Consider the following 14,140-nt stretch of genomic DNA (forward strand, 5'->3'; position numbering starts at 1 on the left):
GCCGCCGACTCTTCTAATAAAGATACACGCATTATATAGTAAGAATATTTATTACTTATATATATATATATATATATATATATATATATATATAAGGAAAAAAAAAACATTTGGAGTAATCTATAATTTCTTGGAAATTACCTATGGTATGCTTCGTGTAATTATTTAATTAAAGTAAATTTTTATATAGCTCTTAATGTACTGTGAAAATTAAATAAATATATTTTTATACATTAATTCATTTATTTTTACTTTTGGTAATGTTAAAAATGCCCCTTCAATTTACTAATCGGAGAAGTTAAAGATGGCGGATCTTAAAGAAGAGCTCGCTCAAAGCCGAGCGCGAAGACAAGCACAGGCTCTTCCAGGTAGCCAAGAAGACGTTCAAGAGGGTAGTATGCTAGATGAATTTGACCCTTTTTCTGGAGAAACTGATATTTTTGAGGAAAATGTTAACATTTCTCTTACGGCACCACCCAAGACCCAGTAAGTGTTTTACCAATATAACTTAAGTAACTTGTAGTATACTACTGGTAGTAGTACTACACTAACAGTGTGTGTCATATATACGGTACCATGCTACCGGTGCATAGTTGTGAGGATTGTATAATTTACTCTATACTATAGCAAGAAGAGGTTATTAATAAAATTTATTTATTGTATTCTCTTGGTTAAAAAACTATATGTGCACAGTTTTCAACGTTTTGCACTTTGTTACCTTATATTATATTAGTAATTGTATAACAGTATAAGTTATAGAATTAGCTACATGATGTTATTTCAATATTTGTAAATTGTAGAGCTCAACATCAAAGTTCAGAGAAGCAACCAAGTTAAGTTGATATGCCAGTGAAAAGATTTGTTGTGCATTTGACTTTAGACTTTAGAATAACTTGTAGGAACAGCATTCAGTTGTTTAAAACAGGTATAGTCTAGATACATGCATGTTTTTTGTTTTTGACCTTTTGGTTCATGACTGATATTAAGGTTACAAATGGCATTTTTGTTTGGTTAAAAAAAACAATAAAAATGAGTGTTGCCAGTACTAGTAGATTTGATAGTTGTAGTGCAACAGAACATCAAACCTGTCATAAAACCTAGGTGAACATAAAGAAATATATGGCCAACATTGTTATAGATATTTTATCATTTAGAGGAAAGTCTTATGATGTGAGATTACCATACATCTTTTATTTTGATTTCAGAATTAAAAGTGCATCTCTTTTTAAATGTTTTTAAAGGTGCATTTGAGTACCTTTTAGGTTTGTTACATGGACCAAAAGGTTGTTTTGGAAGAATACAAATGTGTAAAGCTTCTGGTCTTGATTAGTGACCAAAAGCTTAAAAGAAACCAGTTACAAAGCTAGTGGGTTTTTTTTTTCATTTCACTTCCACAGTATAACAAGGGGTTATTTCAACCATTCAGGCTATCACATTTTCTATTACCCACTATATATATATATATATATATACATATAGTAACTCTTTGACTTATATCTAATCCTGATTGTTAAAAGTATCTTTTTTAAGTCTCCTTCAGTGGTTCATCTTCTACTTCTTCTGAAGATTTTAGTTCATAGAAATTACAGCTTATTAAAAAAAAATTAAAAAATTACTACCTTTATAGGTGTTACTTAATTAATTCCATGAAATCTAAAGTTATCTTGCAGTTATTTTATCATCTCATCTCTTGAGAGTAGTAGTAGGAGTATTGTAAATATCAAAAGGTTTGATGCAGAAACTGCCAAGATCTTTGGGGTGTATTTTTTTGTAGAAAGTGTGATGAATCAATGGACTAGCTAAAACAGCTGTCATCATAAAAATCCAGTTGCTAAATACCTAAGATCAGATGGCAAAATGGCATGGAAAGAAGCAGTGGGTTTTTATAAATGGAATTCAGTCAAATTGAATTGTCAAAAGTGAGATGCTTTAGGGCTTAGTATTAGAACTTTTGTTCTTTTTGATTTACAACAATGACAAAGGTGAATAAATGGTCAATAAATTGCTTAAATTTGCTGATTATATTAAAGTCTATCGTGTTGCTGGCTATGAGGAGGATGCTTTTGCTTTGCAAAGGAATTTAAATTATTTGATGAGTTGGGGGAATAAATAGTGGCTTTTAATTATAAGTACAAGACCAGTGTTGTGGAATAAAATGCTCTTGGCATTATGTTTCATTTGTCTATTAAATCATCCAAGGAGTGTGCTATTGCTAGTAATAGTACAAATTGGATTTTAGGTTGTACCTACAGAAATACTGTTAGGCCTCATTTGAATTATTGTGTTGTCTTGGACTTCTTACTTTAGGAAGGACATTGAATTGTTGGAAATGATTCAGAGAAGGGCTATTAGGATTATACTTAAGATAGAAAAGTTATTGTATGAGGGCAGGTTAAGGGAAATTGTTTTCTCTTCAAAAAAGAATAGTTAGAGGGGATTTGAATAAGATGTTTAAGGTTGTTATGGAATTGATAATGTTGATGCATTACCTTTTTTGTGCTAGGAGACACAAATATGTTTTGGCAGAGTGGGAATTATCTTAAACTAAGACAGTTTTATTTTTCTAACAAAGTGGTTGACAATTGGAATGAGTTGCTTTCAGGTGTGGTGGATGCAGTAAATTTAAGGGAGGCTTAATAAATACTTAAATAATAAGAGTTGTTTTTGAGTTTTACTTTATTTTGGTGGGTGGTATAGCCAACATGGACCAACTGGCCCCTTGTAATCTTTAACTTTTATGTTATAGTTTGGACATAGTGATATAAATACATCTTGAGCTTTCTACATTTTAAAATTTTGTCCTCTTACCTTAATACCAGTAGAGTTTCTTATGAAAGCATCATCTGGATTTATGGATTCTAGGTTTTAACAATCTGAAAAAAAAAACAAAAACAGTGTCTTCCAGAGTCCTTTTCTTTATCAAAAACATGCAAGGAAACTTCTACCTCTTTTCATACATTAACTATTCAAAACCTGGAATCATCTGATGGTTCTTCTCTGAACCCTTTCCAACAACTCAACATTCTTTCATGAGTTAGGTGACCAAAACATGATGCCGTATTTGAGTTTTGTTTTTCTATTTTACAGTTTAATTTAGCAGACAGGATGGTCTAGATGGATCAACAGGTTCTATGTTATCTTTACATTTTATCAAGACCCATGGAAGTATGTCGTGCATCCAAAACAACCTGCAGGACACACTGTGTGTTTTTAACAGGAGTGATAGTTTAGCAATTTTTCACTTTCTTTAGCTCAAACTTTGGTAATTTAAACTATCACATACTTTCAGTGGATGTACTCTACTGGACTCTTACTTCATATACTGAATTTCAAAGCAATCCATTAAGAAATACACAAAATATAAAATTGATTGAATTTCTTCTATGTTTTTTCTTCACACCAAAAGTACATAAACTTTTTTTGATAGAAAAAAATTACTTAATTTTCATAGATTTTTTTCAAATTTGGTACACTAATATATCTTTACAACTACAATTAGGTGTCAGATTTGATCTAAGTATAAGCCACAGGTGCAAAGTTATTCAACAGAAACTGCTCAGTTTTGACCAAAGTTGTTGTGCAAATCTGTGCAAAAAATTACATAAGCTATTAGTCTAAAATTTTTACTACAGCTTTACCTAAGCGTAAAGGTGGATAATTTTCAGTTTTTTGACATTTTGATTAAAGACAGATGATTTAGAGCAGTAAAACTATAGAGTGAAAACACATGTAAATACATAATTATTGGTTAGGGCAAGCAAACTAGATTAACAGTTTCTAGCTCAAGTTTTCAAAACAATCATACTGGTGGATGGTTATAATTCATTGCCAACTTTTCAGCACAAATTTTCTATTTTATGAAAATTACCTAATTATAGAGAGTTTAGTGACACGTGATATTAGCTTAAGCAATTAATGTAAATAATGATGCTTGATACAGCTGTATCGATTGCATGTGGATGATGACAAGAAACTGTTTATATAGTTTCCATGGCATTACTATAAAGGAAGTTATTAACACTATTTTAGAGAGGAAAACTACCACCATATATTTTAAAGAATCTAGTTGGTTCTGTAAAGTATAGGTCTGTTCCAAATGATAGGGTTGAGATCCCAAAGCTAATGTTGATTACTATCAAGTTTATCTTAGTTGCTATGGTTGGTGTGTATTGACAAAAAAGTCATGATCTAAAACACCTTAGGTATGATAAAAAAATACAGTAAAAAAGGTTTGAGCATGTGACTTAAAGGAATGAAATCAATATTGGTGGCCAAACTGGTAGCTACACTTATAGCATTGATAAGAATTTTACAGCAAATATTCATTCATTAGTTAGTGAGGCTGCATTTTTTTGTTCAACTTGGGGCATGATGGTGGGTAAATTTTACAACATTTTTACAGAATTACATTCAAAATTTAATTAACTTGTATATCAATAAACTGGGCAATAAAATGTAGTTTATAAATCACATTTGAATATTAAGTTTTAATTTCTTAATTACAAAAGGAAATATTTATAGAAATGCATAATCTTCACTTATCTGTGTCATGTAATTTTAGATTTCTGAGTGTAGAAGACCAGTTACATACTTATACATTTCTGAGCCATAATGTAAGTTTATAGCATCGAAGCTTCATGCTTTACTGAGATATGAATAAAGAAAAAGTGATACCCACATGCCATGCTCCTTCTATCTCATCCTGTTTTTCAAGAAAATTCAGTATTCTCTCTGACATTTGCTGCTGAATTATTTACAAATGATAGAAAGAAAAGATTTTTCTTTACAAGATTCATTAGCAGGCTGATTCGTTTAATTAACAGTTTAGAAAATGTTTAGCATAGGTTTCATTGTTTACCTTCATGGTGTTCAGCTCAACCATCTAATGGAACTTCTTTAACCTGTTTATAGCTTAGAAATCCAGTTAGATTATAGCAGTTTTAGGATATTCTATTTTTAATTTGTGTTCTAAAATGTGTATTAAAAATAAAAATTAATGATATTTTGGACTATGAACATTGTTACAAAACATAGGGTTAGAGTGCTTTGTCCGTCGATGGCAAAAGAACCGAGTCCAGATGTAAATACTAGATTTCTTGTCTTATATATATTTTTACTTTTTGGTACAAAAGCAATTGAAATGTAAAAATTAGAACTTTATTAGGTCAGATAAGAAAACTTAAATGAAAAAAAGTTAAAAAAAAATTACTTGTGATATTCAATATCCTAGCATGTGCACATTGTGTTGTGTGATTGTAATTCAGTCATGGCATGCTTTTAACTGGATTATTTATTTGCACAACATTATGCATCTATGATAAATGGCTTTCAGTGTACTTTGGGACTATAAGTATAGCTGAAAATCAGCAGAATTGTGACTAAAGTGAGAGCTAACTAAAGGAGTATTTTTTTCAATCCAAAATACATTATCTCATTTTTAATCATTGAATTCATAATTTCAAGATGATACCTCACACAGAACAACTATATTCCTCATGGATCTCCCTTAGAGATTTGCATGCCACTATCTTTGAGCTTCCTCCCACCTAAATTCACATACTTAATGTGAACTGAACTGGTGAATAATGATGTCATCATGCAACAGTGACCTTCCACCAATAAGAGGATGACACAACTTCCATGCACAGTAACTTCCCCTACGCACTTGCACTTGGGATAACTTCATTCTTTTCCATGGTATTAAATTGAATGGATGTGTTAATTTTTCTTGTATACGTTCATTTACTGTGATAAGAAACAAAGCTTTAGTTTTTGCTTCAATTTGGCTTTTGTTTCAAGACCATTGAATTATTTATGAATTCTCAATTGAGGGTGTCTTCTACTTTCTTCTGGGAAAGTGATGAAGTTAAAAACACAGGACCTGTTTCTACTCGTTAACTGTTAAGGATGTTCTGGGATCTTTCATGCTTACTGAGCCTACCATCTCTTCAGTCAGTTTCCCTTCCTATCAGTTTGAGAATGATGAGGAAGAAGATGAATTTGATTGACTGTTCCCTCCACCTAGTTTTGCATTGAGTATAGCTTTATCAGTCAAGGACAGTCCTCAGCCTTCCATTCTATATCAGGATATTTCTCAGGTATGATCCTTTCTTTCTCTTTTACCCATGTCTTATGATTCTTCCCATTCTGTGCTCCATGTAACTAATACTCAAGATTATTTAGTATTCCCTCCCTTGCCCGATATTAGGGTTCATTCTGATTCTTTTCTTGAACAACCTTGCACCTGCTCCCACATGCTTCTCCCTCCTTGTGGGTGCCTGTCTGTCTCACTCTGCCAACCTTTAGTCAGTTTTCTACTGACAGATGGGTTCTTCAAGTTCTCACCCACAGTCTTTCTCCCAGTCTTTTTTTCTATACTTCTCTCCCATTTCCTTTTCTCTTCCATCTGATACCACCTATCTTCAGCATCCTTCTCCAGGTTTTTACTCTCATTTCTTTGTGGTCCCCAGTAAGACTGAGGACTGGTGTTCGATAATTAACCTATTGTCTCTGAACTTATTTGTTCTGTGTTTCCAGGTGGAAATTTTTTTTCCTTCTCAATGGTCTTATTCACCCATTCTGTTAATAACCAAGGTCAACATGTTGGATGTCCTCCTCCACAACCTGATTGCCCTGTCCTCCAGATATTTTCTACATTTTGTCCATTAGAATTGAGTCTTCCGATTTTGTGCTCTTCCTTTTGGCATAACATTAACCCATTATGTATTTAGTAGAATCATGCGGGCCTTCAATGGCCATCTTCATGGCCTAAGACTGAAATTCCATTTCTACATGAACGATTGGCTTCTCTTGGGCCATTCACAGAAGGTAGCTCTTCTCCTTTTTCTGTAGGAGGCTGCTCGGTTGGGATGTTTTTTAAGATTTTCAAGTTATTTCTCATGCCCAATACCACACCCAAAGTTTCTTTACCACTCCTGAGATCAGATTTCAATCCGTTCATTGATGCTTCCCTCTTGTGTTAGGGTGCATCTCTGAATGATGACATGACTTCTGGCATTTGGACACAGGACAAGAGTTCCATCCACATCAATGTGCTTGCACTTCTTGCTGTTCATCGAGCATGTTTCCATTTCTTACCTCTTGTGGTAGACCATTTAGTCATAATACTCTCTACAATTCCATGGTTGTTTATTACCTGAATTGTTAAGAGACACCCGTTCCAGGACTTTTTGCTTTTGGACATTGGACCTTCTCTTCTGGACTCATTCTCATCAAATTCATCTTGTCATGTGCTGGGAGCTAAGAACCGTTTGATGAACCAACTCTCTCAGCTAGACAGCATTCTTCCCGGGGAGTGGTCCCTTAACCTCCAGATTTTTCATTGGGTCTACTCTTGGTTAGGCACACACCTCATAGATCCATTTGTGACTTCTTTCAACTCTAAGCTTCCTCTCTTCTGGTCACTGTTTCTGGCTGTTGATGCTGTCAGCCAGGACTGGTCTCACCTTTTCCTATATCCATATCCTTCTCTTTGACTCCTTTCTCGGATCCTTGCCCTAATACATGACACTCCTTGTTGGGTCTTACTGGTTGCTGCCTTTTTATCCAGCTCAACCTTTGTTTCCTCTACTTCTTCATTTCATGTCCAGATCCCCATTCCTCTTCCCAGTGTTCATTCTCTATTGCTTCACCTTCACACATTTTTTATTTTCATCCAGAGGTAGCATCTTCATATCTTCAGGTGTGGGATTTGTCCAATCCATCACTCTTTGAGCCAATTGTATAGCCATCTTCTTGTCTAAGTCCTGTTAACCTTCCACTTTGTCTGGCAATATAAGTAGTATTTTTTTGTTGTCATTGGTTCATCCACCACTCCCTTCCTCCTGGCCATCCTGCTGTGAGCCACCTTTATATCTTTTTACATGGTTGTTCGACTATAGTTCGTTGGTCTCCACTATTGTTAGCTATTGAGTGGTCTTATCTACTGAATTTCACTTTTTCCATTACCAAAAAGGGTGGTTTTTCCTGTTGTCCCCTGCACTCTGTTCCAGTCCTTCCTTCTTCACCATTCATATTGCCCGAATTCCATGCCTGACTGGGACTTCAATGTGGTATTGCATGCTATCATGCATACCACACTTAAGCTGTTAGCTTCTTGCTCTTTGTACCACTGTTTTCTTAAGGCTTATTTCCTCCTACTTCTTGTGTATGGTTGCTGTCATTTGGATCTCTATACTATTGATGCTTCTTCCATTCTCTTCTACTTCACTTATTTACTCCTCTACCTGGACTGGTCTTTTCTTCCTAAGACTTCATCCACTCCTGAAGGTAACCACATGTTCATTCCTATCTCTCACTTCTATGATCATTCAGACCTGTATTGACTTCTATGTCTACTTCAGGCTGTTTGATATTCCAGGGACTTCTTCCTTTCTATACTTAGTGGATGAGTCTGTCAAGTCCTCCAGTTGGCTAGTTCACATCTCTTCACATCAGATTCTTCACTTTCTTGCTTCTTAATTTCTTCAGACCATAGATGAGATTCTCCAGGCTGGCATATGGACAGCTCCCTACACAATTTCCACTCATTAATCCACCTGTCTTTTACATGGGTAAGTATGTTCCTTATTATTTTCATTTCTGTCTGACAGAATCTTTCCAAGTGATTGGTGTTGCCTCCCAGGGTATGCTTATTTCTCCAAATCCTCATTGGTCCAGGAGTAATGGGAAATGCCCCAACCATCTGCCTAGGCTCTAAAAGTGTCCAGTCAAGATGGGGAGTTCTACAAGATCACTAGAGTACTCTTGTGGTATTAAATTTACTAAATTGTCCAATCCAGGCCATACCATTCCATAGAATATCATGGAAAAAGCTGGCACTAAGTAAGTGGCTATCCACTTGTTTGGCTCACACTTACTGGCTTTTAAATATATGGTTTCATGGTCACTCATTGCACTGTCTTCAGTGGAGATTCAGACATTTATCTTGGTCTCCCAACAGAATTCTTCCCCTACAAGTTGAGCACAGAAGACTCTTGCCACTTACCAGTTCTCAACTGTTGGGGTGGTGGACCTTGGAGAATTCTTCAATGGTTGGGTTTAGCACAATACAATGAGAAATAGGGCAGTGGTGACACTGTCCATGTAATGAGTCACCTCTCAAATGTCTAATTTTGTCTCGTCTTGCAGCAAGAATCTGTCCAGTAAAGTCAAAGTGAGTACACAATGTATGGTCTGATCATGGCCTGTAATTTAGGTTTAAATTTTGCACTGGTCCCTCCACCAGTTCATCATGGGAATCTAACTGTTCTTTTTGAAAAGATAACATTTTTCCAATCTGAAAATGTATTTGTAAAAGATATTTGCCTCTTCACACATTCCCACTTGACCTCTCTACTTCCAGTGCACCTTTTTTCTTGCCTCATCTAAACATGCATAGGTTGCATTGCCTTCCTATTGGTGGAAGGCTTTTATCGCATCATGTCAAACATGAATTTTTAGTTTCACTTTAATGGCATGCAAGTCTCTTAGGCAGACATGTGAGGAATATAGCTGTTCTGTGTGAAGAGGCGAATATCTGTTTAAAATACATTTTCAGATTAGGAAGTTGTTAACATCCATTTGTTTTACTATAAGTACAGATGTAATGATAAGTTCTTTTTATTCTGAAGTGTGATGTTTTTGCATTTCTTTTGTTAGGAGTTTGAAGGTTTCTTAATGAAATTACAGAAGGTATTTTCTTACATATTTCATAGTAAACTGAAATGTGATGATTCATGTACATGTAGCTTTTAATGATTGTTTTATAGCTGAGAAGAAATACCCTCAGGTGTAATTTTTCCTCGACTTTCCAGTTGGAGAAACTAACTATGCATTTTTTTTTTTGTCCTAACTGCTTAAATGAATTACATTGTTGAATACAATTCACATAAAATATTGCAGTGTAGTATTACATACATTTATAAAGATATGTATAGGTTTTTAAAAATATTTTTTTTTGCTGTAGACCTTTTGCAGGTGTCAGTGGGGTTGCAGCTTGGTTACCATCGTATCCTAATATCAATTCAGTAATTGCTGCTAAATAGACATTTTTACTTTCAAAGCCTCTCAGGAGTTTATTTTGAAATACTTAGGGTTATTAGATATATGGATATTTTAGTAGCTGTTTACGTGGTAATATTTCTTTATTTACCAATGGTATTAGGCCACTAGAAAATGTTTAATTTCAGAATTATTTTCTCATTTTTTTACACAACATAGAGAGATAACTTTGTGCTACTGCCATGAAGATTTTTGCATATGCCATAAGGCTTGAATGAAGCTCCCACCTCTACACATATTAATGTGTACTGTGCCAGCCTATGGTGTAATCATCATTAGACCATATCTCTCCATGCTCAGTAATCCACACGAGCATTAGTATTTAAACAAATGCTCATTCTTTCCTTGGGACTGCTTGTCTTCAGATGTGTTCAAAATTGTTTTTTTTTTGGAATTACGAGATTTTTACATTGCTCTTGTTCTTCTAACTTTTAGTTAAAATCTTCTTGTCTTCTTGTTTATACTCAAGTACTTTACTATAAACTGAACTTAATCTACTATACAACAACAACAACAAATCAGTTTTGTGGATCATTTGATGAACAAATTCCCAGGTCCTTGTTTTTACTACCTCCCAAGGTCCTGACACTACTCATCAAGTGAGCCCTCTCATTGTTTCAATGAGGACAGAAGACATGTTAATGGTCAGCGATGTAATCATCATTGTGAAACCAGGTGTTTCATTCTATTCTACATTCTTATCTCAGTTATGTTGCTTAAATTGCATAGCTCTATGTGAAACTATGGTATGCAAAATTCCACATATTTCACTGTCCCATACAACAAATTTCATAATTGTACATTTTTAGATTTTCTTGATTAATTTTGAACATGCTAAGTTTTGTCAAGGTTCGATGCCAATTCAACCATTCATGTTACATGTACTTTCTGTAGCTGGATCCAGTCATGGAAATTATATATTGTTTATTGGAATACTTATATTGTATTTTGCTTTACTTTGTGTATGTGGGATTGTTGTGTAACTGTTGCATGGGTCAGAGGTATTTCTGAATTCTTGTGATTGATCAACTATAGAGAGAATTTGAAATTTGAGAACAGTTTTTGCATTTTCAACCAGGTTCGTCTTTGACTTGAAAAGAGTTAAGACTTGCTGTTTAAAGTCTTAAATTCCTTCTTTTGGTATTTACAACCTTGAGTCTTTTGATAATGTGGGTGTCTATTTCTTTTGAAATACAACTTTATTTCATGTAATTTGTACTTCAGTGCAGTTTCTTTTGTTCTTTAATTCAGTTTTTATCACAATGCAAATGTCCAATAGCTAGTGCTTCCAATATCCTTCTTTGGAGAATGAAATGTTCATCTTTGTTTAACTTCATACCATTCCTTCTCTCTTTCCACTTATGTCAACTCATTATATCTGACCTTCCATATAATAGGTCCACAATTCTCTGGTTAATGCAAAGAACGGATTACTGAGTATATGGTTAATCCTTGGAGTAAAAACTTAGAGCATAAAGTTAAGAAATTTGACTTAAGTTATTAAGTGCCTATTGAAATATGAGTGGAGGAATAGTAAGGCTGGATATTGGAGTTCATCTGTAATAAGTGTCAATACAGTAGGTACAAACCTATTCTTTAGCACAACTAGTTGTGTTACTGCATTTAAAACTTGTGGAATGGTTGATATGGTATATACTTTTATTTTCAACTTAAGCTATTGGATAGGTATATGGATGAGAAAGGCTATGTTGAGTTGGTTGAATAGGATGAATGCTCATTTTTGTAAGATATAAAAGTAAGTTGAAAACTCATTTTTGTATTACCATTAGCTAGACATTTCTGTATTTGTCTGCAGACAGGAATAGCTCCATTTTAGCATTCCATCTAAGATGGAAATTCGTTGACATGTATTTCACTTTTATTTATTGTACATGATTATTTCAGCTTTCCAAGATAGATTTGATATCCAGGCCTGACATTAGCTATTTTAGTATTCATTTTGATTGTTCTCTGTGAAACAGTGTGCACTTTTTCACAAGTTTTGGTGTACTGACATACATTATTTCCCATCCGATCAAGTGATTTGGAGATCTGTGCATTGTTTCAGCAAGTCCCTTAAGCTTATTTTTGATAAGTTGACAATGGAGAACAGGAAATTGAACAATGAGCTGTTCTTCTGTTGTTGTTGAAACCTCTTTCATAGATTCAATGGTTGTGTCAACAGTATATTTAATAAATTAACATCAGAGCTTTGCTGTGGATCATAAATAAATTCATTACAATTTGTTATGAAAATTTGTGTAAGGAAGTCTTTTGTTCATATGTACATTTTCCCATAATATTTATTCCTTCTGCATATTCCCATGCATCCATTAGAGCTGTCAGAAAGACTTCATTAGCCCCATACTATGGAATGAAAGCTTTTGATTTTTTGTAGCTGTGGAATAACTAGGCACTTCAAGATAATTTTTTGTTGTTTTTTTATTCTCTTCTTTCTTCAAAAATGATTATACTTGACATTTCAAGGACTAAAACAAATTTGATTTATAAGGTAAATATGTTAAGAGTTTTGCTCAACACTTTGCTGTAAATATACAAGTTATGTTACAGTTGTTTGATATATACCTATTTTTTATAATAAGAATACTATGCAAAGTGTAATTAAACATAATTTGTTACATTTTAGATGGTATCATGGACGGCTTGATCGGCATACAGCTGAACAACGGCTTCAGGTGACAAACAAACTGGCCAGTTATCTGGTTCGAGAGAGTGACCGCAAACCTGGATCGTATGTTCTCTCATATTTAGGTCATACTGGAATCAATCATTTTAGGTAAGGTGGCTTCAAAATATGTTATTATATTGAAGTTTTTTTTAATGTATAGCATTATATGATGAGTATTTTTAGGTAGCTGTTAAGAAGTTTTCTTTTAAAGCCTTATTAAGTTACATCTACATGCAAGAAATACTAAATAAAGAATCATTTGGATATGATATACTTCCATTTACTGAATGCTTTACACTTTATCTATTAGTATTGACAGTAGAGCCTTTTAAATTTTTCTTAATACTACCCACTCCAGCAACTAGTCCAAACACAAGTTTTAAACTCTTATTTTATACTTCAGGAAGATCCTATCACTATGGTATTTAACTTTGAAAGGAATTTTTGTTTTTTCTTCTTGTTCTTGGAGATATTTGCATATGATCTTGCTTCTAATCCTTCTTCAAGGAAATTTTATTGCCTTAATTTTTTCTGCTGAGGTGCTTCTGGTTTATGAATTGATTACATATTACATATTTTTAGATATTTTTGTGTTTTTAGAGCAATTCATGAACTTTGTCCATTTCCTTGCTTTTTCTGTATTACTGTATTATTAATACTAGGCATAGACCTAGTGTTAATAATCCTTCATTTTTAGTGGTAGAATGAAAGTTAGAAACACAAATTTAGAGTTGTTGTAAGGCTAAAAATATGCATTTCAATGTGACTTTCCAAAGCTCTAGTGAAAACATTAGAATGATTGTGAATTTAGGCACTATTTTTCTTTGAAAGTTCCACCAGGCCTTTGAAAATATCTATTACTTCACAAGCATGACAGGACTTAGCAATTTTCTAATAATGCTTGGAGATGGCTTGAATGGATAATGAAGAAACTCTTTTAATACAAGTTTAACATAACAGCAAATGTACAACATTTCGACAAGGTTTTGTCATCATCAAAAGTTTCTATTCTCTGCCAATCTAAGCATTGATATGAATCTTATCTCATTTGCTCCAGTCTTTATACCCCACTTTATTGCTCATAGCAATATAAATCTTGTGATCCTCTCTGCCTACATCAATGCACCCCCTTTACAAGGTCCGTATATAAGCTCCCCTTTATTATTTCCTTTCCAATTTCCTGGACAGCAGAACATCGCGATGAATAGTTTTACATGCTTGCTATGGGTTTCTCTTACGTGTTGTATTACTTTAGTTATACCTACACTTTGGATAATTTTTTTGACCCATCTTATTGGGTTTTGAGTTTATTGTTTATTTTCCGTAACAACAACAAAAAAAAACTTCTGAGACATTTCGGATATCAATTCTCATGTCATCTACGTCATG

The 14,140-nt window shown here is 33.8% G+C and overlaps 1 protein-coding gene across 2 annotated transcripts in view; it reads left to right on the forward strand.

Moving 5' to 3' along the window:
- Positions 1-304: 304 nt before the first annotated feature.
- LOC106471342 (ras GTPase-activating protein 1-like) overlaps positions 305-14,140 on the forward strand; it is a 63,805-nt gene continuing 49,969 nt past the window's right edge. For both annotated transcript variants that reach the window (XM_022400792.1, XM_013931945.2), the window contains exons 1-2: positions 305-486; positions 12,710-12,859. In XM_022400792.1, coding sequence (XP_022256500.1) covers positions 305-486; positions 12,710-12,859 — 332 coding nt within the window. The remainder of the gene's footprint in view (positions 487-12,709; positions 12,860-14,140) is intronic.

This window comes from Limulus polyphemus, unplaced genomic scaffold (assembly GCF_000517525.1).
Source record: "Limulus polyphemus unplaced genomic scaffold, Limulus_polyphemus-2.1.2 Scaffold111, whole genome shotgun sequence".
Classification (NCBI taxonomy): Eukaryota; Metazoa; Arthropoda; class Merostomata; order Xiphosura; family Limulidae; genus Limulus; species Limulus polyphemus.